The following is a 23378-nucleotide window of genomic DNA, read 5'->3' on the forward strand; positions in this document are numbered from 1 at the left end:
ATTTCCTGTTTAAATAAAATACAGTCAGTTTGGCACAATTTATTTTCAGAAGCCCACGTAGACCCTTTTCATTTGTAAGCACTCACAGAATACCCTATTATGAATCTTTGGAAACCTGCCAGGTGTGGGTGTCCTGCTCCTGGGTTCTCTATCACTGGCCTTCGGTTAGCAGGACTGGCCTGTTCCCTTTTTAGCACATGGGAGGGTGTTTGTGTGTCTTGTTTGTGGGCAGGACTCCTGTCCTCCGGGGTTCCTCGAAGACCACAGCAATTTCCCAATCTCGTTTTCACCTTCCTTCGGTGTCAGTGAGTTAAAGCTAATTTATTACCCAGAATTGCCTCATTTATTTCAAAATAGGCTGTGTGCAAAGGAAGCTCTATCCCCTTAGTGAGAGCTAACTCAGGCTTTAAAGCCCATTCTAGAGAAAAACAGACGTATCTAGTTTGTGTTAGCTATTAAAAGCCTTTTTTTTAAAACAAGAAATAGGTCTTTGGATATTGCGTCAGGGTGAAAAAAATAGCCCAAAGACTGAGAAGGTAAATGAAGAGAGAGAGGGGAAAAAACTCTGATTCTGAGTGTTTAGAGTGTGTGAAATGTCACTCTTTCCCTTAACGGCTCCCCTAAGGAAAATGAAGAGCTTTTTAAAGTAGCGCTTGGTCAAGGAATGTACAGGCAGCGGATTTCTGTAGCTCCAGGGAAAATATAGATCTACTAAAATTTTACTAGGTTTCTTTTATTTGTCAGAGATTGCTTAAAGACTGTCTGATATTTTTCTGATAGTTTGGATTACCCGTGGACTTCTATGCCTTTATGCTCACTCACTTATTTTCTCCATCTTCTACCCTCTTAGGAAGGTAAGACAACAAATACCCTAAACAAAAGTAACTCAGGAGCAGACTGTTGAACAACAAATTCCACTCCCCATCCCCCAGAAGACCTCACGTACACAAAGGAAGATAAGGGAGAAAATTAACAGTTCAGTTAAGGACCGTCCAGGCAAATTCCAAGATGTTATCAGCACTCAGCAGTGACTTTAGATGTCGGGGAGAACTTGGGGCAAGAGACTAAAATTTATTGAGCATGTATTTCCACTTGCCACAAGCTGTGATGGCTTTTGCAAATACACGTTAGTGATTTTATTGCATCCTTAGAGCGATCCTTCAAGGTATGGAGATTATGCCCATTTTACACATGAGGGCACTGAGGCTCCACCGGCTAGCAGACTTGTTCAGCATCACCCAGATGGGACCTGGCAGAATCAAGATCCAGCTCCTCTGTGCATTCAGACCCTTTCTCTGAATATTAAACCACTTAACCGCATGCATAACAGATGACATTAGTCATTTACAGAAGTAGTTCAGGGCTTGTCTGTAAATGTCCTACGCTCCCAGGTGACTTTGGTGTGATCTCCAGGCAGGGCTGCAGTGAGACCGTAAATAGGAAAACTGACATCTGAAACATCGTACCAGTCTTATCTGAAGAAAGAAGGCTGGTCAGGATGGGGCCGTAAGCAGGGGGGCAAAGAGGAAGGACGTATTGTTTCCGCCCGCGTCTCCTGAGAAGGGCGGCCAGAACCAGCGGGAGCTGCACTGTCTGGTGGCAGGCAGGTCCGAGACGTACAGCGGTTGCTCCGCTGTCCCGGTCGATGCCAGCAGCTGTGAGATCATGGCTCTGCTGAGAGAAGGTGGTGTGGACAAGCGGCTCAGAGCACAGGCTCTTGAGCGCCTGCACCTTGCAAGGTCAAGTACTATTTCCAGATGAGAAAGCTGAGGCTTGGGGAAGGTGACAAATCAAAGAGGGGCAGAGGTAGTTGAAACCCAGTCTAACTTCAGAACGCTCTTGAGAATGTCATTCATGTCACCTCTGGGATGATAGCTGATGGTGGACACCAGTTTGCATGGGTGACTTGAGCTCACGTTGCTAGGCCCTGTCACAGCGTACCTGTGAGTGTGTGCCCAGCGGGGTATCCATCCCTCCCCGAGGAACACCCATCTCCGGGGAAGCGCGGCCTCGGATCGCATGCATGATTTCCCCTGCCTGGTGTCTGGCGCCGTGCCCGGCTGTGCTACCTACGAGTGTGTCCTCACCACACTCGGAATTCTAGCCCTCGGGGGAGCAACCAGCGCCTGCGGCTCTTTGCCTCCTCTGGCAGATGGCCCTGATCCGAGTGCATGCATGTGCGATATCTATCTGATAGAGGAGTGACTGGTGGAGAAGCGAGCATCTCATTTTAATAATTTAAAAATCATCAAATATGCCACTTTGGGAACAAAAGCTTTCAAAAGGAGTTGAGGGAGGATGATTAGTCACTTTCCACAGCGTGGAAACATATTGCTCTAACCAAAGTGTGCTGCAGACATTGAAGCATCAAAGCATCTGCGGGGGCTTGTTCTTAACGTTTGTAAAATGTATTGCTTTGTTCGAGATCATTCCACAGTGAAGAGGCACTCTAAAGGCAAGAAGAGACAGGAATTCTTTATAATTAATTTGCACTGCATGAATGTAAATGGATACTTGAAAAAAGTTTGCTCTCTTAAATATCCCAAGTATTCCCTAGTGTAATCTTCTGCATTACCATTCAAGTATTACTGTTCGGAAAAACTCTTTCTTGATGAGTAGCATGAAGGTTACCTCCGGTCCAGCCCTGCCTCGTTATCATCAACTCCAAAGGCCAACTGGGTTTGCGTCAGTCAGAGAAATTTGAGCTTTCTGGATGCAGTCATGGCCTCTTAAAACCTGGATGCTGTATATAGTATCTCAATAGGAAGTGAGATGAGAAAAGTTTTATAAAAGAGGGATCCTCAAGTGTAGACAAAAGGCAATCAAATGCTATTAAAAGATATCTCCTTACATCTCAGACCCAGGTGAGATCCAGTCCCCCTCAGCACCTAGCCACGTGCATACGGTGTTCTGGAGTCTAGATCTTTATACCACAGCAGTTATATAATGCTGGTCTCTCTGTTATTCCCTTGGACCAGCGCACCAAGTTTCCATATTGAAGTGCGGGGGAAAAATATTGAATTTCCTCCCATTTTCTAATAGGGCCATCGAGCAGTGCATTTGCAATGCTATAATTGTATAATTTTTAAGGTCAGGCATTTAGAGTGGCACAAACCTTTGATGTGGGCTTAAATTCTGAGTATTATAAAAATTTACGGCCAAGCAGGGACTTCCTTGAAGGATGCTCCAGGCTCCAGGGCACTACTCATGCACGAAGTGCTGACAATTTGGGGATCATTTTTTAATAAACACATCACAAATTTGGCACACAAAGCGGGGCATTTAGAAAGCCATGAAAATAAGCCCATGCATAAAAGACGGCATTAAAAAGGTAACTGTGAACTTTGCCGATGGACTAGCATGAAAAAAAAAAAGCTATCTTTTGTTAGAGTGGGTGTGAGAGCTTGCAACTCTTTGCTGCAAGACTGAGAGCAGGAACTTAAGTTGTTTGGTTGTTTTGAAATGACAGCTACAAAGAGGGCTCCTTCTGGTTCATCCATATTTTATTAGGGCAGCAGTTAAAAAATTCATTAGAGACACCCATCTGTAGCTAGCAGCCCTCTAGAGGGGGGTTCGGATGGCGATCAGAGTTTTGAGTAGCACTTTACATGAAAAGAAAAAGACAATCGTTTGCAAGAATTAATAGCACCGCGGAGAGAGTTTGTTCAGTGACTTGAGAGCAAACGCTTTCACGTGGTCTCTGAATCTCTTGCTGCGAAATTCCTCGACTGCCTGCTTCCACCAGAGGAAGTAAATCTAGGCATAGAAAGGAAAGAAAACAGAACACAGAAAAGTGGACTGGAGAGGTGGGAAGGTGTTCGTTGACAAGAGAGTATAGGTTGTTTCTGTGACACTGGGCTGGATGATGTGTGTGTGTGTGTGTGTGTGTGTGTGTGTGCGCGCATGAGTGTGTGTTTGTGTGTGTGTGTGAGAGAGAGATAGGGAAGGACAGAGAGAGAGACAGAGAAAGAATAGATCCCTGCTGGCCTCTAGGAGTCTAAAATAGTACAGAAAAGGGCTTAGAGTCAGGCCTCGGGCTGCTTTGGTTTAGATTTGCCTTGCACTCTGCCTCTGGGTACCCGTGTCCAGGTGTCTTTGCTTCAGGATGATATTCTTGTCTTTATTACTGAACTGAAAATGAAAATAGTTCTTGAATGGTTACCCTGTGCCAGGCGTGGCACAGGGCAGCGAAATTCGTGATCTTATGTATCTTCCCAGCAATTCCACGAACTAGAGCCCCCTTTAACAGACAGAACAGTGAAAGAGAGGCTGGTGAATAGCATTTACAAGAAGTGGCAGAGCTAAATTTTAAACTTAAGCAGTCTGTCTCCAGAGTCCATACCCTTTCCTAGTGCAAAGTACAGGCCCATAAATCGTGTGTGTACACTTGTGGACATGTTTTTTAAATAAGGTTTTTATTCTGGAATACTTCCAGATTTACAGAACAGTTGCAAAGACACGGCAGGGTTCCTTTCCCTTAGTTTCCCCTAAGGCTGACGGCTTCGATAATCACGGCACCAGTATTATGTCTCAGAAATGAACACTGGTACAGCGAGCTCAACTACAGAGCTAAATAAGATTTTCCGCCAGTACCCTTTCTCGGTTGCAGGATCCAGTCTAGGATCCACGCTGCATATTGCATGCGTGGGTTTTGACCCTTACACTCCAAAGTGGGCTGAATGTTAGTCCGCTGTTTGGCTCCCATCCCTGTCCCTGCGCCTTAGGGAAATGAGACCACTCACAGCAGCTGCCTGCCTCCTGGCCCCTTCCTTATGGGGGGGGCATGTCGGGGGGGGGGGAGGGGGCAGGACTCCACTGTCTGACCGGAAGTGGGAACCTTATGCAGGCTGGAAGATTTAGAACAGATGTATGGGGACACATTTTAAATACAGGCCACACTCTGTCCACCTGTAGAGGCTCACAGCTAAAAGCTATATTTCAAGAAACAAAAAGTTCAAGGGAAAGAGAAGGTTCTGCAAAGCAACATCTTCTGTGGGGTGGCAAACGTGTTTTATGATGCACTTGGGTTCTGAGCACAGTAGGACGTTGAGTAGGACTTTCCCCTAGCGCAGAGGTCCCCAGGCCTGGTGTCCCACTGGAATCCCACCGGAGGGTGGGGGTGAGGGTGGGGGTTGTGTCTCATGCCTCAACATGGAGATTTCATCAGCCTAAGACTTTGGAAGTTTGGAAAGATACCCTGGTGACTCTGATGGGCGGCCAAGTTTGGGGACCACTGAGTGTTTCTGCGGGAGAGCTAAAGCTGAGGTGACAGGAGGTGACAAGTGTTTGCACACCAAGAATGGCACTGGACGCATCAGGCTGCGTGTGGCAAGGCCAGGATCCCACAGCCCACACGTCCTGGAGCCCACATGGTTACCCTTGGTCACTTCCGGTCACTTATTTTCCCCCAGCCTCCTCTGTTTCCAGAATTCTTCTTTAGGTAGCCTCATGGGCTCTTCTGGATTTCCACCAGCCCACTGTGCTCCCCACTCTCCTCTCTCCAGCACGGGGCCCTGCCTGGGGCCTCAGCCCCACCTGTCTCCCACCTGCACCTCCTCACAGCCTGCTGTCTGCCTCCTTCTTCAAAGGGACCACGCCAAATGTCCCAGACATTTTGAACTTCTTTGAGCTGTCACTTCCATTCCTTCCCTCCACTGACAGTGACCTCACCTCCTTTAGGGCCTCTGTAGCCTCAGTCTTTCAGTTCAGCTGCAGGGTCAGCTCCTCCATGAAGCCCTTCCCTCCCTCCTGCAGTCAGATTGCTTCCGGCCCATTCTGTATCTGCCTGTGGACATTTCTGTTTTGTCCACTGAGCTGTGAGCAATTTGAGAGCAGGACTGTGGCGTTGAAAACTCATTACAGACCACCTCACAGTTACAAAAATTCTATGATTCACAGGTTGCATATATTGTCAGCACCCACATAACTACTACCGGCTTGAGTGATAGAATGTCACCCTTTAGTCCCTCACGAATTGTGTCCTCACCCCCAGCCAGTTTGTGTTTATCATTCTATTGCTCTTCTTGGTACTTTCGGCACATCCCTGGCCCCATGTTCCAGGCAGAGGCATCTCGTCAGTTTCCTTGACTCGGGGCTGACATTCTCGCCAGTGACGCCGAACTTCTCGGGGGGACTCGACCCTCCTGACTGCGAGGCTGTTACAGGAAGTGAGGTTTGCAGCTTGGGGGTCCGAGCGATAGCATCTGGGCGACCAGGAGGCTGATAGAAAACAGAGCTTTGCTGTCTTGGAACTCCCAGTGGCTGGAGCCGCTGCGAGGGCTGTGCCCTGAGACCTGTCCATACCCTCGGTGCATGTGGCTTTGAAGATTCTGGAAATGCTAGATCGCAGTGAAGTGGCCTGCTCACCATGAGCAGCTGGTGAACAAGCCCATCTAGGAAAGCAGTGTACCTTTGAAAGGGATGGAGAGTATCAGTCTGTGAAGAGTCAGCAAGTCTGTGGTGATTACTTTGCTGGGAGATTCATTGACAAGAGCACTTGTTTGGCCCCTGGCCCTTTGTGTGCTTGGGGAAGGGTGGTGGAGGCTGGGAGACTGTCCCTGATGCTACAAAGGAACTTCGCCTTGCACTGCGTCACATAAACTGGATTCAATACGATGTGTGAGCACAGGATGGACACAGGTGTCCAGAAGCTGTCTCATTCCTGACCCCAGGAGCGCACCTCTGACAGGTACCAGGAAGACTCTGCGTGCTTCGGGCTTACTTTTCTTATTTTTGCCTCTTTTTGGGGCCTTTTTTTTTTTTAGTTTATTTATTTATTTTGAAAGAGAGAGAGAGAATGAGCATGAACAGGGGAGGGGCAGAGAGAGAGAGAATCCCAAGCAAGCTCCAGTACAGAGCCTGACTTGGGGCTCGAACTCACAGACTGTGAGATTATGACCTGAGCTGAAGTTGGAGGCTTAACTGACTGAGCCGCCCAGGTGCCCCAAGCATCTGGCTCTTGATTTCTGCTCAGGTCATGATATCATGGTTTGTAGGTTTAAGCCCCATGTTGGACTCTGTACTAACAATGCAGACAGCCTGCTTGAGGTTCTCTCTTTCTTTCTCTCCTCTCTACCCTTCCTCTGCGCATGCTCTCTCTCTCAAAATAAACAAACTTAAAAAAAAAGGAGGGGAGCAGGAGCAGGCAGGGGAGCTGCAAGGGAGGTGGGAGGAAGGAGGTTTCAGACCACAGCGCAGACCTGCTCCTTAGAGTTGCCCTGTGTCCCAAATCACCATTCTTCTCTTCAATCCCAAGAGGTGTTTGGGGTGACACGAGTTCAGGAGTGTTCTGGAGTTCATGGAGGGCAAAGTGCGGTGAGGTAAACCAACAGAGCCACCTAGATTACCCTACTCCTCTAATGTCCGACTGAGTTCTCCCTCCTCTGTGATCGACATGTAACACCCCGTCCTGGGCCATGGCTGACGTCCCATCACGAACAGCTGGGGGCCGGGATGGCGTCTCACCCACGTCCGCATCCCACACAGCATGTGGCGTTCAATAAGGAATTGTGTATTAAAATGGATTGCAGAATTAAGATGGAAGTGCCATAATTGTTGATTTATTCCACGCTAGGACTTGCCCTGCTTGCTAGATGCTTCTCACAATGACCCGAAGCCACTTGCGAATCCTCAAGTGCTCTCTGAACTATCAAAGAAAGATGAACTCGTGCTCAGCAGAGTGTGTGTGTTCCAGTGTGTATATGATTGGATTCTGAACCTTTGAAAACAAGCGAATCCACAGGGATGTGTGGTTTCTTTACGATTCAGAATCTTTGGTTAACTTGAATGTTTTAGAAAAGACTTCTGCCCCAGCCGTGACAGATAGAATTAAAATTCCTTCCACGAGACGAATACATTCATTTATACTCCCTGGATCTGGAAGGCACTTCTGGAATGAGCCAGAAGGATTAGAAGAAACCCACATTGGGCAGATGGCAGCTCTCAAACTTCTAGAAAGACCCCCAGTTCCCCATATGCAAAGTCCCCTTTTTTCATTTTTTCTTTTAATTTTTATTTTTTGAAGAAACCTATGTCCCCTCTGGTCAGAAATCACCTATTCCTATATATCTAGCCTGAGATCCTACCTCTTAGGTTTGTTCAAACCCAAGCTCTGCCATCATGCCCTGCCTGCCGTTAAGGAAGGGTTGTGACATATTCAGACCTTGGAGGACAACATTCATTCCTGACACCTAACTTCAGGGTGGACCGGGCAGGAAGAAGGACACAGCAAGGTGCAGGGAGGCCCCAAGTGCACACAGGCTTTGAGAGTCAGCCCAGGAAACCATCTATGACTTCCGGTCTTTGTAAAGCGCAGAGGTGGCTTCATTGTGCCCATCTGGCCCTGGACAGGCTGAGGAAGGAGAGGTGATGTGGACTGTTGTCGAAGCCCTGTGAACTGGGTGATCAGGACAAGGGAGCTGAAGGAGAAGGGCCTCAGAAGCTGAAGGGTAGGAAGGATTTGTCTGGAAGAAGGAGAGCACTAGAGGCAGGTAGATAGGATTCTCTCTGATCTGACTGGTTGATTAACTAGGTTCCCCCCAGTTTTCCCCATAAGTTAAATAAGTACATGTTTCCGGGCACCTTATCTGGACTGTGTATAGAGACCTTCTGACACCTGGGTCTCTTCTAAGCTCTTGTCTTTCACTTCCTTCCAATCCCAGAGCTCACTGGGCTGGACAGGGGGTGGAGATGGGGGTCCTGCATGGACCGGCGGGTCTTCACCCCTCCCCGCAGAGTCTACTGTGGAGTGGGGAGCTGTGAGGGGTGGAGAAGGCCATGTGAGGCACCTCTCCCTCCTCAGCCTGTCCAGGGACAGATGGGCACAATGAAGCCATCTCTGGGCTTTACAAAGACCGGAAGTCATAGATGGTTTCCTGGGCTGACTCTCAAAGCCTGTGTGCACTTGGGGCCTCCCTGCACCTTGCTGTGTCCTTCTTCCTGCCTGGTCCACCCTGAAGTTAGGTGTCAGGAATGAATGTTGTCCTCCAAGGTCTGAATGTGTCACAACCCTTCCTTAACGGCAGGCAGGGTATGATGGCAGAGCTTGGGTTTGAACAAACCTAAGAGGTAGGATCTCAGGCTAGATATATAGGAATAGGTGATTTCTGACCAGAGGGGACTTAGGTTTCTTCAAAAAATAAAAATTAAAAGAAAAAAATGAAAAAAGGGGACTTTGCATATGGGGAACTGGGGGTTTTTCTAGAAGTTTGAGAGCTGCCATCTGCCCAATGTTGGTTTCTTCTAATCCTTCTGGCTCATTCCAGAAGTGCCTTCCAGATCCAGCTCTCTTGAGGGTTAGGATTAATAGAGTGTGATGTGGGGCACCTAGGTGGCTCAGTTGGTTGAGTGGCTGACTTCAGCTCAGGTCATGATCTCATGGCTCAAGGGCTTGTGAGTTTGAACCCCACATCCACATCTGTCTCTCTCTCTCTCTCTCTCTCTGCTTCCCTTCCTGCTTTTGCACTCTCTCTCTCTCTCTCTCTCTCTCAAAAATAAATATTTGAAAAAAGATTTAAAAAAAATAGAGTGTGATGGTCTCTGCCTCTTGGGCTGCCTTCTGCTCCCATGCCGGGAGATGGGATGTGTGAGCAGTCCGGTGGCTGCAGGAGCTGGGCCATCCACACACTTGACCCTCCTCTCTCATCCCCACATTTGCTGAGCATTTTTCTAGTGTCTGGTCTTCCTGGTTTGTTGCTCATGCGGCACTGTGGCCCCCTGACATCTTACCAAAACGCAGTAGGAACGTGGATTCCCATCCATGGGATGCTTTGTGCAGTATCTGGAATCTGGCTTAGGGAGATTTCAGAACCCTCAGTTGAGTCGCTTTAGAAAAGGCTCCTGCAGCTATAAAAGAAATAACATTTCAAAGAAATTGTTTTCCCCTTGGCATCACTGTTTCGACTTTAGAAGGGTCATCTGGGAGACAATTACCTTGCATTAAAAAAAATAGTTAAAAGTCTTTTTAAGCTAGAAGACGACATAGGTATCACAGGGCTCCTTTCTCAAGGTACGAAACTGCTGAATTCTTTTCTGCTGGTAACTGGAGCCAGAATTCGGTGTTCTTCTACTTCCTTCTGGATTCACTATGTGGGCATATGAGAGTTAGCCCTTCTTTTAGCCAGCCCCTGCTCCCTCCTGAGCTCCCACAGCCCCGTGAATCCTCTTCTCCTTGTGGTCGGGACCCTAACGTGCAGGGGACATCCTTGGATGGTGAGATTCCCTGAGGGAAAGAATGGGAGGTTCTTTGGGCCACAAAGTGTGGTGATCCAATTTGACCTCTTTAAACATTAAAAAAATTTTAAATTGGGAATAAATACATATAACATAAAATTTACCCTCTTAGCCATTAAAAAATGTTTATTAATTTTTGACAGAGAGAAAAAGCATGAGCTGGGGAGGGACAGAGAGATAAGGGGACAGAGGATCTGAAGTAGGCTCTGCCTTGACAGCAGAGAGCCTGATGCAAGGCTCGAACTCACAAACCATGAGATCAAGACCTGAGCTGAAGTCAGACACTTAACCAACTGAGCCATCCAGTCGCCCCTACCCATTTTTGTTAAGTGGAGAGTTCAGTGGCACTAAGTCCATTTACAGTGTTGGGCAACTATCACCCCCATCCGCCTCCAGAACTTTTTTATCTTCCCAAACTGAAACTCTGTCTGCAGGAAGCACCAACTCCCCCTTCCCCCTTCCCAGTCCCTGGCCACCATTTCTCTGTCTCTGTGAATTTGACTGCTCTAGACACCTTATATAAATGTATACACGTATGTAAATACAGTATTTGTCCTTTTGTGACTGGCTCATTCCATTTAGCATGATGTGTTCAAGGCTCATCCAAGTTGTAGGCTGTGTCAGAACCTCTTCCCTTTTTAAGGCTGAATAATATTCCATTGTATGACTTGACTACGTTTTGTTTATGCATTCATTGATACTTAGGTTGCTTCTACCATTGGCTATTGTGAATCATGCTGCTAATAACATGGCTGTACAAATTTGCAACCCTGCTTTCAATTCTTGTGGGTATATAATGAGAAGTGGGATTTCTGGGCCATGTAGTAATTCTATTTTTAATTTTTTGAGGAACTACCATGCTATTTCCCACCAACAGCACACACTATTTCCAATTTTTCTACATTCTAATCATTTGTTATTTTTCTGATTTTTAAAAATTATTTTCAATGTCTGATTTTTTTAAAGTTTTAAATTCCAATTAGTTAACCTACAGTGAAATGTTAGTCTCAAGGTGTACAATCTAGTGACTTGGTACTTCCAGCATCACCTGGAGCTCATCACAAGTGCCTTCCTTAATCTCTATTGGTGTTCTTTGTCTTTCTTTTATTTTTTTGATAGTAACCAAATGGGTGGTCCCATTTGGCCTATTAATGATTCCTTCTGTACATTTTCTGTACATTTTCATCATGTCCTTTTCTACTGATTCCAACTTTGCATGGCCTCTGTCAAGAAAAAAGAAAAATCTATCTTTCTTCTGACTTCCTATCATTTCAAGTTCTCATCCTAAGTGATATACTTGGAGGTGGAATTGTGTGGGTCCGGTGTGAAGCTGCCTCTCACTCCTCAGCACTGCCTGGTGTCACTTGTTTGCCTCTCTTCATGGTGTGGTAGAGCACCACGGCAACAGCACCGTGTGGGCCTGGAGAATCCGGAGACTTTGACACTGGTCACTCAGTCACTTGCAGGGGTTTCTGGGATGTCCATTTCTCTGTGCCTCAGTTTCCTTAACTGTAAAAGGAAAGTTATAATTCCTGGTTTAGTTGATTCATAGGATTTTGGTAGGGAGCAAATGAAATTAATGTAGACGATGTACGTGTTCTGAGTAACAACATGCTATGCCATGTAAAAATAATACCTAACGCTTTTATCATACTTACTAGTTGTGGCAGGCACCATTCTAGGCTGTCTAAATATAGTAACTCTTTAGTTAAAGGCTCACAACCACCCTGTGAGAGAGGTACTGTTAATACCTCCATTTTACTGATAAGCCAACTGAGGCACAGAGAGGTGAAGTAACTTCTGGAAGGTCACAGCTAGCAAGGGCACAGCCAGGCTCTTGTTCCCATCTGCTCTACAATCCTGCCCTGAGGTATCAGCATTTTTTCCCCTTGTCTCTTTCCTTTTGCATAGCTGGCTTGCGGAGCATGTCAGGCAGGGTCCCTGTGATCCACGGTGTGTGTGAGAGGAACTGATGGGCACAAGCGGTGTCCCTGCTGGCTCTCCAAGGTCCAGAGGTGTTCGGGGACAGGGTGGCTCAGATAATGAAAACTCACATACAGTCCTATTAAGTGGTTGGCTCTCATTCTGAGGACTGTGCTGGCACTTGCTGTCCGGGCCCGCTCTGGGATGAAAGTGCTCGTGTGTCTAAAAACCCAACAGGCTGGATGCCGGAGGGTTCTAAAGGAGCCGCCGAGGCCGTGTCCCCACTGAGCTGCTGACGTGTGGTCCTAACTCGCAGCAACGCCAGCTGCTCTGCTCACCAGAAGAGCTGAGACGCTGTGTGGCTTCTACACGTTCAAGGCAAACACTTGGAGAGACTCAGCAGGATATCCGTCCCGTGTTGGCCCGTGACCACTGGAGCCAGCGCCTCTCTTTGACGGAAGCACAGAGCGGTGACCTCCAACCTAGGATGCTCTCTAAACACAGTTCCCGCCGAGCCAGTGAGATTTGCGTGTTTATGGTGCTGTTTTCTCTTTTCCTCCCAGGCAGCCGGGATTGCTTACCACCTGCAGCGTCTTTTCGGAGGAGGCGGCTGGCACGGAGGCCGGGCTACATGAGAAGCGCTGCTGGGCCCCGGATCGGGTTCCTCTACCCCGCAGTGGCCACTCCGTTACGGGCTCAGGGAGGGAGGTGCTGTGAGGAGTCCTTCCAGTCTGAGTCCAGAGCTGGACGGTGCGGCCTTGAACTTGGAGGCCAGTGCCGAGGCCCCTCAGTTGGGAGCCCTGCAGCCTCGGCTCTGACCGCAGTGGGCCACCCAGGCCTGGCTCTGACTCCTGTGAGAGGACCCTCAGGGCTCTTCGGGATTCAGCTCAGAGCTGACACCAAACTACCTGCCAGGCTGGCCAGGTCGTGTGGCCCTGGGGATACTGGGTGGCAGGGGCCACTCCCATCCATGGACAGCTCTGAGGCCCCAGGCCCTGGCGGGGATGTTGCTGGCGGGGAAAGAGCAAAGAGCACCTGGACAAAAGGCTGTCTGTCCCCAGAGGAGGTGCATGGCAGCGGGTGCAGCCTCGCATGTGGCCCCAAGGTCCTGTCAGCCCCTGCCGGCTCTCAGGATGCCTTCACCTCCAGCTTCAGCTTCATACGCCTTTCGCTCGCCTCTGCTGGGGAACGTGGGGAAGCAGAAGGCTGCCCGCCTCCCAGAGAGGCCGAGGCCCCTTGTCAGAGCCCCACAGAGACGGAAGCCAAGGATGCCAGCTTGGACAGGGCCCCCACACACCCTCGGCTTCACTCTCCCCACTTCGATGTCAAGGCCGCCCAGAGCCTGGTCGACTCTGCCCCAATGGCAGCGGGCAGCCCCGGACTGGAGCGTGAGCTGTGTTCTTTACCGGACAGGGACACGGACAGTGCCTCCACCTGCCCCCTGGTCCCCTCGTGGTCAGGGGGCAGTGGTGTGGGAGCTGCTCCCGGCTGGGAAACCCTGCTCAGGAGGTGCGAGCCCGTGCTGCTGGACTGCCTGCTGAGCCACCAGAGGCAGCTGGAGGTTGGTGTCTTCGCTGCAGGGGCCCGGGACTGTCACAAGCTCCTACTTCTTTTGCAACTGGCCGCAAAAAGATGTGGCTGCAACTTCTGCTTCTTCTCTTTCAGTCTGAACACAAATCTGTTCTCGTTCCCCTTTTCTCTGTCACTCTGACGCTCCAATTCACCTCCTGTTGGGCTGTGTGGTCCTCTGCGGTTCCTGGCCTGAGGGATGTGTGCCTAGCCCTGCCTAACTCCGCTTTGAAACAGGAAATTCAGGCCCGGGGTGGGAGTGGGGGCTGGAGCTGGACGATGTGTGTGGTGGGGGAGCAGCATAAAGACGGTGATGCGCCCACAGTCCGGGTGATACCGGGCTTCGTTGCATTTCCCGTCCTCATTGTATCTCATCCGCTGCAGCGGGGACCACCTGACGCAGTCGGGAGACCTCGCTCCTGGTCATGACGTCTCTGGGGCTCTCAGTTTCCGTATTTAGAGACCGTGACGCCGCACAGGAGTGTGCTGTGGCTGCAGCGAGAATGCAGGGCTTGGGAGACTAGGACGGACCATGTGCACGCAGCCCCGGCAGTAGCCCGGTGCTGTTCACCCAGGTGTTGTATACGTGTGCACACGGGCTCGTTCTCCGGAGAAGCTCCTGGACGGACCCAGGCACAAGTGCTCTGGGCTGTGCGGCTCACCCTGCTGAAAGGCTGTGTTTTCCTCCTGGGGTGTGTGGCGTGGGATATGGGTGCCTGTGTGTATGTGAATGTGAACATACACTTGTTTTTTTTAAATTTAATTTAATTAATTAATTTATTTTAAATAGTTTATTGTCAAATTGGTTTCCATACAACACCCAGTGCTCTTCCCCACAAGTGCCCTCCTCCATCACCACCACCTCTTCCTTCCCTCTGTTTTCTTTTTAATTTTTAAAGTATTTTTTAAAGATTAAAAAAAATTTTTAATGTCTTTATTTTGGGAGAGACAGCGAGTGAGCAGGAGAGGGGCAGAGAGAGAGAGGGAGACACAGAATCTGAAGCAGGCTCCAGGCTCTGAGCTGTCAGCACAGAGCCCGACATAGGGATTGAACCCATGAACTGTGAGATCATGACCTGAGCCCCAGTCGGAGGCTTAACCGACTGAGCCACCCAGGCGCCCCTGTGTATATACATTTGTACATGTAGTAAGGAAGTGAGTGCCTGTTCCTCAGGCATTTGGTAGAAGTACCTAAAAGTGTGAAGGTCATGTTCATTTCTAGAAATTGGACCCCATTTACTTTCTTTTATCTTTTTTTAATGCTTTTTTATTTTTGAGAGGGAGAGAGAGAGAGAGAGAGAGAGAGAGAGCGAGCAAGCAAGGGAGGGGCAGAGAGACAGAGGGAGAGAGAGGATCCAAAGTGGGCTCCGTGCTGACAGCAGAGAGTCCAACGTGGGGTTCTAATTCATGAACCTCGAGATCATGACTTGAGCCGAAGTTGGACCCTTAACCGACTAAGCCTCCCTGGTGCCCCGCACCACATTTACTTTCAGTTCTTCACCCAAGGCCTGATGTTCCTGGCCCTGGCCCTGCTTGCCCTGTTCTAGCCCTCGGGGATCTCAGCCTCGCCATCTGGTTTATGACTCCGGTAGACTGCGAAGCCGGGCTGGGTATGCACGCAGGTCCCCGTCCCAGGGGATGCACAGGATCCTGAGTAGATTGTTCAGTCCTGATGCCATTGTCTTCCCCACCCAGCCTGTTCTAAAGGGCCCTGCTCTTGATACATACCTGTAGAATCCATCCAGTTCCTTAGAGAAACTGCAAGCATCTTCACCACCCCCCTCCTCCTTGCTCCCCACATCTGGTCAGCCCTCCATAGTCCTACAGCTAACCTGCCTTCTCACGGCTGGGGCCTCTGCCCTGGTTCAAATCCTTGCCATTTTTCACCTGGGTTTTGTGTGACATGTACCTTCCTCCTGTGTCTCTCTTGTCCAGTTCATCTTCCAGATGGCCTGCGGAGTTACCTTCCGGGACGGGGTAGGAGAGTGTGATTCCTTGGCTTGAAGCCTTTGGTGGCTCATTGCTCTTCTGGGGATGGCAGCCAAGTCCCTTATCCTGCTAATTGAGACCATTCCTGACCTGCTCCAGCCTGCCCCCAACGCCTCACCCCTGCTGGCTCAGCCATCTGGTGCTGCTTCCTGTTCCCAAAGACGCCAGGGAGATCTGTGCCTCAGGCCTTTGCTTACAGTTTTCTCTCCACCGGGAATGACCTTCCAGCACTTTTCCATCTGCCAAGCTCCTGTAATCCCCTTGGTGTGGGTCTAAAGCCACTTCCTTGTGAGACATCTCCTACTCCCCCTGGACCAAGCCAATCCCTCGTTCCATTTTGCTCCTGTAGCACTGTGGATGTGCCCCCCTTGTAGCACTCACCACATTTAATAATCATTTGCTTGAGGTTCCAAGTTCTGCACTCGACCATGAGCTCTATAACCACAGGTCCCATCTCTTTGGATGCCTGAAGCCTAGCATACTTCCTTGCCCTCAGTGGTTGCTTGGGTCATTTTTTAGTGAAAATAATTAATCTTGTTAAGAGGGACCACAGATACTTAATTGACAGCTTTCTTGGATTGACTGGCTAAGGCGTAGGAAGACCCATTCCAACCCTGGAGGGGTGTTTGCCCCGACCAACAGTTTTCCAGCACCAGCTGGGTGTCCTGTAACTCAAGGCAATTCTGCCCGCACTTACCCAGAGGTAGTATCAGATCCCACAGCTTAAGCGCTCAGTGCCGCAAGACCCCTGGCCTCCATCTTCAGATGCCCGTTCAGGTTCAGGCCATCACCCGTGCTTCTCGCCCATCAGCCATGGATCGGAGGCTCCAACGACTGCCCTCTCCTTGGGTTTGATTAATTTGTAGAGGGGCTCACAGACCCCAGAGAAGTAATTTAGCGGTAGATTATGTATTTATGATAGAGGATATAACTCAGGAACAGCCAGATGGAAGAGAGGCACAGGGCAAGGTGTGAGGAGAGGGTTCGGGGGTCCCTGCCCTCTGCTGGCGCACCGCTCTCCCTGAACATCCATGTGTTTACCAATCTGGAATTTCTCCCAACTCTGTCCTTTGGGGTTTTATTTATAGGCAGCACTGATTACACCACTGGCCTTTTGGGATTGATTCAACCTGCAGCCCCCATCTCCTCCCAGGAGGTGTGTGGGGGGGTGATGGGGCTGTAAGTTCCCCTCCTCTCCAATCACGTGGTTTGTTCCCATAGCAACCAGCCCTCTGCCTTAGGTCTCATCCAGGAGTTGCCTTATTACCATAACAAAAGACAACTTTATTGCCCTCCGCATAGGAAATGTCTAGGGTTTTAGGTGCTCTGTGTCAGAAATGAACAAAGACCAAATATGGATATTTATGATGAACCACAAGGTCACAGGCACTAAGTGGAGGTTTGTATCATCATTCCAACTCGAAAGGTCAGTTTTCAGTATTTCATTGCCAAGATCTCTCTTAACAAGTCTCGACAGCATATGTATATTTCTCCATCTCAAAAACTCAAGCTTTGATGCAAGTGAAGCAAAGGTAGAATGCCGTTGTAATGACCAGCTTCTCCCCCTCCCAAATAGTCAAACAAACAGAACCTCACCTTGGCAGTGACTCCTCTGCAGTCCACATGATTCAGCTCGCTGGGTTTTGGTGAAACTGAGTTTTTCCCTTTTAACTTCTCTTACCTGTAGGTAAATCACATCCTCCTGAAAACCTTTATTTTTTTAAAGTTTATTTTTTTTTTTTTTGAGAGCAAGAGAGAGAGCATGAGGTGGGGGGTGGTCAGAGAGAGAGGAGGAGACAGAGGATCCAAAGCAGCCTCTGCACTGACAGCAGAGAGCCTATTGTGGGGCTCAAATTCAGGAACCCCGAGATCAGGACCTGAGCCAAAGTCAGTCGCTTAGCCGACTGAGCCACCCAGTCACCCCTTGAAAATCTTTTTAATAAACTTAAAAAAAAATTTTTAAGTGTTTATTTTTGAGAGAGACAGAGACAGAATATGAGTACGTTAGGGTCAGAGAGAGGAAGACAGAATCCAAGGCAGGCTCCAGGCTCTGAGCTGTCAGCACAGAGCCCGATGTGGTCCTGGAACTCACAAACTGAAAGGCCATGACCTGAGCTGAAGTCGGATGCTTAACCGACTGAGCCACCCAGGTACCCCTTTTTAATATACTTTTTAATAACTCTTAATAAACTGGAGTTTGTGACATCTTGAGCAGTTGTGGATCTCGGGGCCCAGCCACGCTGTGGGCTCACCCACCAGCTTCCTGAGCCACCAGGTCATTTTGGGGCCTGAGTCGGCATTCCAGGGCCTCTGGCTTCGGAAAGCCACCTTGACTTACCTTTTGGATTTCATGATTGTTACCTTAAAAAGAGACAACCAACCCTAGATACATCTTTTCCTTGCTCCTTTATCATCCAAATAAAGCTTTTAAAAATGATTAATTGGTCATAGTCCACTATAGAGGTGTTCCAGCTATGGGGAAGAAGGGTAGGGTGGCTGCTGATTCACGCCTGGGGCAGCGCCTGCACTGGCGGGTTTCTGGAAGAGGTCAGCCCTGCTGCCTGGGGACACCTGCTGGGGCCTGTGGGTGTGCCTGCAATCCCAAGGGCCCTGCAGTATGGCAGGTTAATGGGACTGCCTGGGTGGCAGCCTGGCATTTTCCTCTCCCAGCTCTGTGGCTTTAGGTAATTTGCTTAATCGTTCTGTGCCTTAAGAGGCTCTTGTTAGCAGGCGGAGATAAACCATGGTACCTGCCTCATCAGACTCTCAGGAGGATGTGCTCACACTGACGGAGTGCTGCAGACAGGGGCTGGCACAGAGCAAGTACCCAGAATATTGGTCTTTATTATCACTAGAGACATAGCTCAGAAAAAGAGAATTTGGGTCCAAGAAAAACAAATGCACCCTTCTCCCCATAGTTGAGGTCAAACTTTTGTCTCAAATGATATCTGTAGCTTAAGTAGCTTTGTTTGCAGTAAAGTAACACATGGACAGGGAAAACGCTATGCTGTTTTCAATAATTTGAATGTCTGTTGTGTACAAGAGGAATTAGTTTTATTCAGTGTGACAGAAGTGACAGAAAGAATGCGGTCCAGAGCATAGGATTTATAGGAAGAAAGATTTTGTTTTAATTGGAAGACAAGGCACCTGACAGCTTGAGTGGTCTGGCATGGGGTGGGCCTTTTGGGGGGGGGGGCTTTGTGTCATGTTTATGTAAAGGCTCCAGCTTGCTCATTCGGGCTATTGGAGAGACATTCAGGATTGGGGAAATGTCCTTTGAAAGACTGGGATCCTAGAGTTCTGGGGCCTTTTAGATATATTCTAATTACTTAACCCCCCTCCCTTGCTCTTTAAGTAAAAAAGCAAATCTCAGGAATTTGAGTTTTAGCTCCTTTTAAAATTTAGCTGATTCTCAGTATTTATGGCTCCTATATTTGCGAATTTGCTTACTTTCTACAGTTTATGGGCAACTCCAAAGTCTATGCTCCTAGTGCTTTCTTGGGCATTTGTGGCCATGTGCAGAGGGGCTAAAAAGTTGAGTTGCCTCGGGGCACCTGGGTGGCTAAGTCAGTTAAGCATACATAACTCTTGACTTTGGCTCAGGTCATGATCCTCAACAGTTTGTGAGTTCAAGCCCTCCTCCATCGGGCTCCATGCTGACATTGGATAGCCTGCTTGGGAATCTCTCTCTACCCCTCCCCTTCTCATGCTGTCCCCGTCTCTCTCAAAATAAATAGATAAAAAACTCATAAAAAAAAAGTTGAGTTGCGTGATGTGCACTTTCCCAGCCGAGGCTGGGCAAGGTGATTCCGCCTTCCTGTTCCAGGTGTATCCTTTCTGTGGTCTAGTTGGTGATTTTCGTTGGCTCTTTCCCTGTTTAAAATGGTCCGCCAGCTTCAGGCTGCCATGCTGACCAGTGTTCCCAGGTGCAAGAAGGCTGCGATGTGCCTTATGGAGGAAACGGGTGTTGAATGAGCTTTGTTCGGGCGTGAGCTGTAGCGCTGGTGGCCTGGAGTCGTGTGTTAATGAACCAGGAATATATATTAAGGAAGGCATCATTAATCGGAAGCATACATAAAACAAGGTTATGCGGTGATCAGTTGACAAAGACATTGTGATCAGAGGCTCTCCGAAGCCGAACGCTTGTTTCCCCTGGAAGCAATGGTTTAGTATTTGCTAACGGAGATTCTCCGTGACTTTACAGAACACGACGGCCATGAATGAGGATTGACAGAACGTGTGTTTTATGCGGTTTAGAAATAGCCACCCAGGGACATTACCAGAGATTGCACGGGGCTGAGAAAATTGTGATCAAAGGAAATGCTAACTGGGTGTGCGGAGGAGGGAAGAGACGAGTGAGCCCCGCCTGAGCTTCTGGAAGCTGGAGGAAATGGAGAGAAATTGCCTGTCTTACAGGGATGTGTCACTGGATAAGACAGGACCATCAGGGGCTCTGTTTGCAGCAAAGATAGACAATCAAACATCTCCCGGGGCATCAGTTCCGTGTCCTACTGGGATCGTTGGTTGAAGGGGACAAAGTGAAGTGGATACTGGCTGTGAATGAAGTTTTCTTTGACTTTTTTTTCTGTAGTTCTTCTGCTTCTGCTCCAGTAACTGTTTAATAATACCACCTTGTGGGTGTGGTGATGGCAACAGTACCCTTTACATGGCGGTTGGACCACCCATACAGACTTTCTTCTGTCCCTAATATGTATGACTGCGTTATTGGTAAAATTGGCACTTGTAATATGGAGCAGATCAAAGCTAAAGGGGTGAATGTAATAATTCATTCGGAAGGTATTTACTGACCAACTTGTGTCTCTGGCCTTGGAGGTTGTATTAGAGTAGATCAGTAACAGCAACACAATATCAGAGTCTTTACAGGACAAAATTGTGTTTTTTGCTTAAAAGTCGTGTTTCACAGAGGTGGTGGGGGGATCTGCTCCACAGGGTGACTCAGGAAGCCTGCCCCACCTGAACATTTGAGCCAGTCCCTGGGACAAGGAGGAAAACAGCAAGGGATCCTACAGGAGCAAGTCAATGCCCAGTGCAGGGGTGACCTCTAACACTCGCAGCCACAGCAAGGTGGGGAGGGAAGTGTGACCCTTCCATGTGCCCAGAGCAGTGGAGAAGCAAATAAGGGTGAGCACTGCCATTTTCTACATGACTGGAAAATAGTTCTTGCCCCCAAGATGCCGAGGGTGAATGGAGCGCACAGACAAAACAAAATATCTGTATTGTGGTGTCCTGAGTACTATGATAATTTCTTGCAATGCCATTCTTCCCGCAAGATCAGACCAAAACCCCAGCCTTATTTTGACTTTCTCACCCCTTACCTGTGATCTATTAGCACATCCTGTTTTTTTTCTATTTTCCAGCAGTTGTTTTCTGAATGTGGCCAGGATCAGATCCCTTCTTACTGTCTTCACTGTACCCACTATCATTCAGGCTACCGTCACCTCCTTCCTGGGCGATTTCCATGACCTCACCCGGCCATCCGACTTCTGCCCTTGCCAACTGAAGTCAGAGTGAAGCTGTTCAAACCTTAGTCAGATCATGGACTTTGTGCTCAACCCCCCTCCTGCCCCTCCCCCTTCAGCATAATACCAGAGCTTTTCCGTGGTCTTGTGTCTCTTCATAAAGCACTCCCGATCACCTCTCTGACCTCATCCTCTACAGCACCCCCTTAACCAAGCCTCCCAGACTCAGTGATCTCCTGCCTCTCCTTTGCAAGGCCAGGGACACTTCCGCCCCGAGCCTCTGCTCTGACTCTTCTCTTTGTTGAAATGTTTTCTCCGGAGATTCCAGGGACTCCCCTCTTACCACTTTTAAATCTTTGCCCAAATGTCAGTGAGATCTTATTTGAAACTGCAGCCCCACCATCGGCCAGCATTCTTGATGCCCCTTATTGGGGTCTGTGGTGTTTCCTCTTTCCTAACACTCATCACTTTCTAAGGCTCCATAAAACGTACTTGTTATGTCAATTTTTGTCTTCCTGCACAAGAATGCATGTTGAGAGACACTTGGAGTTTTGTGTTGTACCCTCGACACCTCAAACTGGTGGCTGAGACCGAGGTGGCACTCTGTAAATATTTGTTAAGTGGGTCCTATGAAGAGGTCCAAGGACAGGTCCCTAGGGCAGTATAGAGGAAGGACATTTAACACAGGCTGGAGCGGATGGTGCCTGTGCTGGGTGGTGACGGACATGTGGGTGCAAGGGTGGGAGGAAGGTGTGTTTTGGGGAGCACGGCCGAATCCACTCCCTGATAGGCTACGGACCCATCTTCGGAAAACCCCTGGGCCTCCTGTCGGGAAAAAAAAGAATTAAAAATGAATGTACTGTTAACTCTCTGACAAAGGATGGGATCATTGTGTCTACACCTGAGTTAAATAAGACGATGCCCTTTTCCAGAAGGGTTTTGTGAAGCCCTTCCTGTCATTGTCACCCAGCCGGCGGGACAGCTGGCCGAGTGCAAGCTCATGTTCTCCCCCTCTAGGCTTCTCTTTCCATTACAGTGTGTTTATCTTCATAATTTTAATGTGATTTTGAGAGCAGCGAGCATTTGGTCAGGTCAGGAAATTTGCGTTCCTTTTTATTATGCATTTTTTCTCATGCAGAAAAGGGTACAATGTGATGTTTTTGTTTAAAATAACTTTCTCTTTCTGTGGATTTTATACTCAAATTACACTTTCTCTTTATATAACTTTTTTTTGAGAAACTAATGCATCTGGCATGGGAAAAATGTACATTTGCGGTTCTTTTTTTAAAGGAGAATAAAGAATTTCAGTTTTGAAATAGTTTCTAAATGTTCTTGGCTTAAAAAAATAAGTTTGCTTGAATGCTATTGTAATTTGGCTTTTATTTTTTCCCCCCTTCGAACCAACACAGGTAAAATCCTTAAGATTAAAGCTTCAGAAACTTCAGGAAAAAGCAGTTGAGAATGATGATTATGATAAGGGTGAGTTTTATTTATTTATTGATTGATTGATTGATTGATTATTTCTCATTTTCTCTGGAATGTCCCACTTCTCTTTTATCCTCACTCATATCTGCCTTCTATACCTCAATGAATTGTGTGGTCTGTTCTTCTGATCACCTCCGCTCAGTAACAATTCATTGTTTCACTGCACTATTATTTTGTGGATTTCAAAGCACTTTCTGAGCATTAGTCACTTGGGTTATAAATTTGTTGAGAATCCACAAATACTTGGAGTACTTGCACAATTAAAGTTACGTTAACTCATCATCTGCCTGCCTAAAATGTGATGTATCTATAATTTATTCATTCATCAAAAAAGTATTTGTTGTATACCTATTATGTGCCAGGTAATGTGGCAGGAATAGAAGAGCAAGGAGGACGCATTGTCTGATCTCATGATGTCTGTAAATCTAAGCCCTCAAGAAGCTTCTTGACATCACACTCTCCAGGACCAGAGAGAGAAAATGGGATGAGTTTGAGAAATGCCAGGCTATGCCAAAGGGGTTAAATGTACCAAATTCCCATGTAAGAGGCCCAAAATATTCACTAGAAAGGAGAAGTCACATGAGACCAGAAGGTGAGGAGTTGGTCCGATGCCAGGAAAAAAATGGTTAACGTGACCAGCCCAAAGTAGAAGCTGGAGCAGGCAGAGATGTGGCAGCTGCAGAACACAGAGCAGCCTGGGTC

General features: G+C 48.2%; 1 protein-coding gene across 1 annotated transcript in view; it reads left to right on the plus strand.

Moving 5' to 3' along the window:
• Positions 1–2019: 2019 nt before the first annotated feature.
• The window catches only part of DISC1 (DISC1 scaffold protein), a 312563-nt gene continuing 291204 nt past the window's right edge, over positions 2020–23378 (plus strand). The window contains exons 1-5 of the mRNA XM_029919352.1: positions 2020–2177; positions 6061–6172; positions 12470–12623; positions 12717–13714; positions 22601–22670. Coding sequence (XP_029775212.1) covers positions 2020–2177; positions 6061–6172; positions 12470–12623; positions 12717–13714; positions 22601–22670 — 1492 coding nt within the window. The remainder of the gene's footprint in view (positions 2178–6060; positions 6173–12469; positions 12624–12716; positions 13715–22600; positions 22671–23378) is intronic.

Source organism: Suricata suricatta, chromosome 2, assembly GCF_006229205.1.
Source record: "Suricata suricatta isolate VVHF042 chromosome 2, meerkat_22Aug2017_6uvM2_HiC, whole genome shotgun sequence".
NCBI lineage: Eukaryota > Metazoa > Chordata > Mammalia > Carnivora > Herpestidae > Suricata > Suricata suricatta.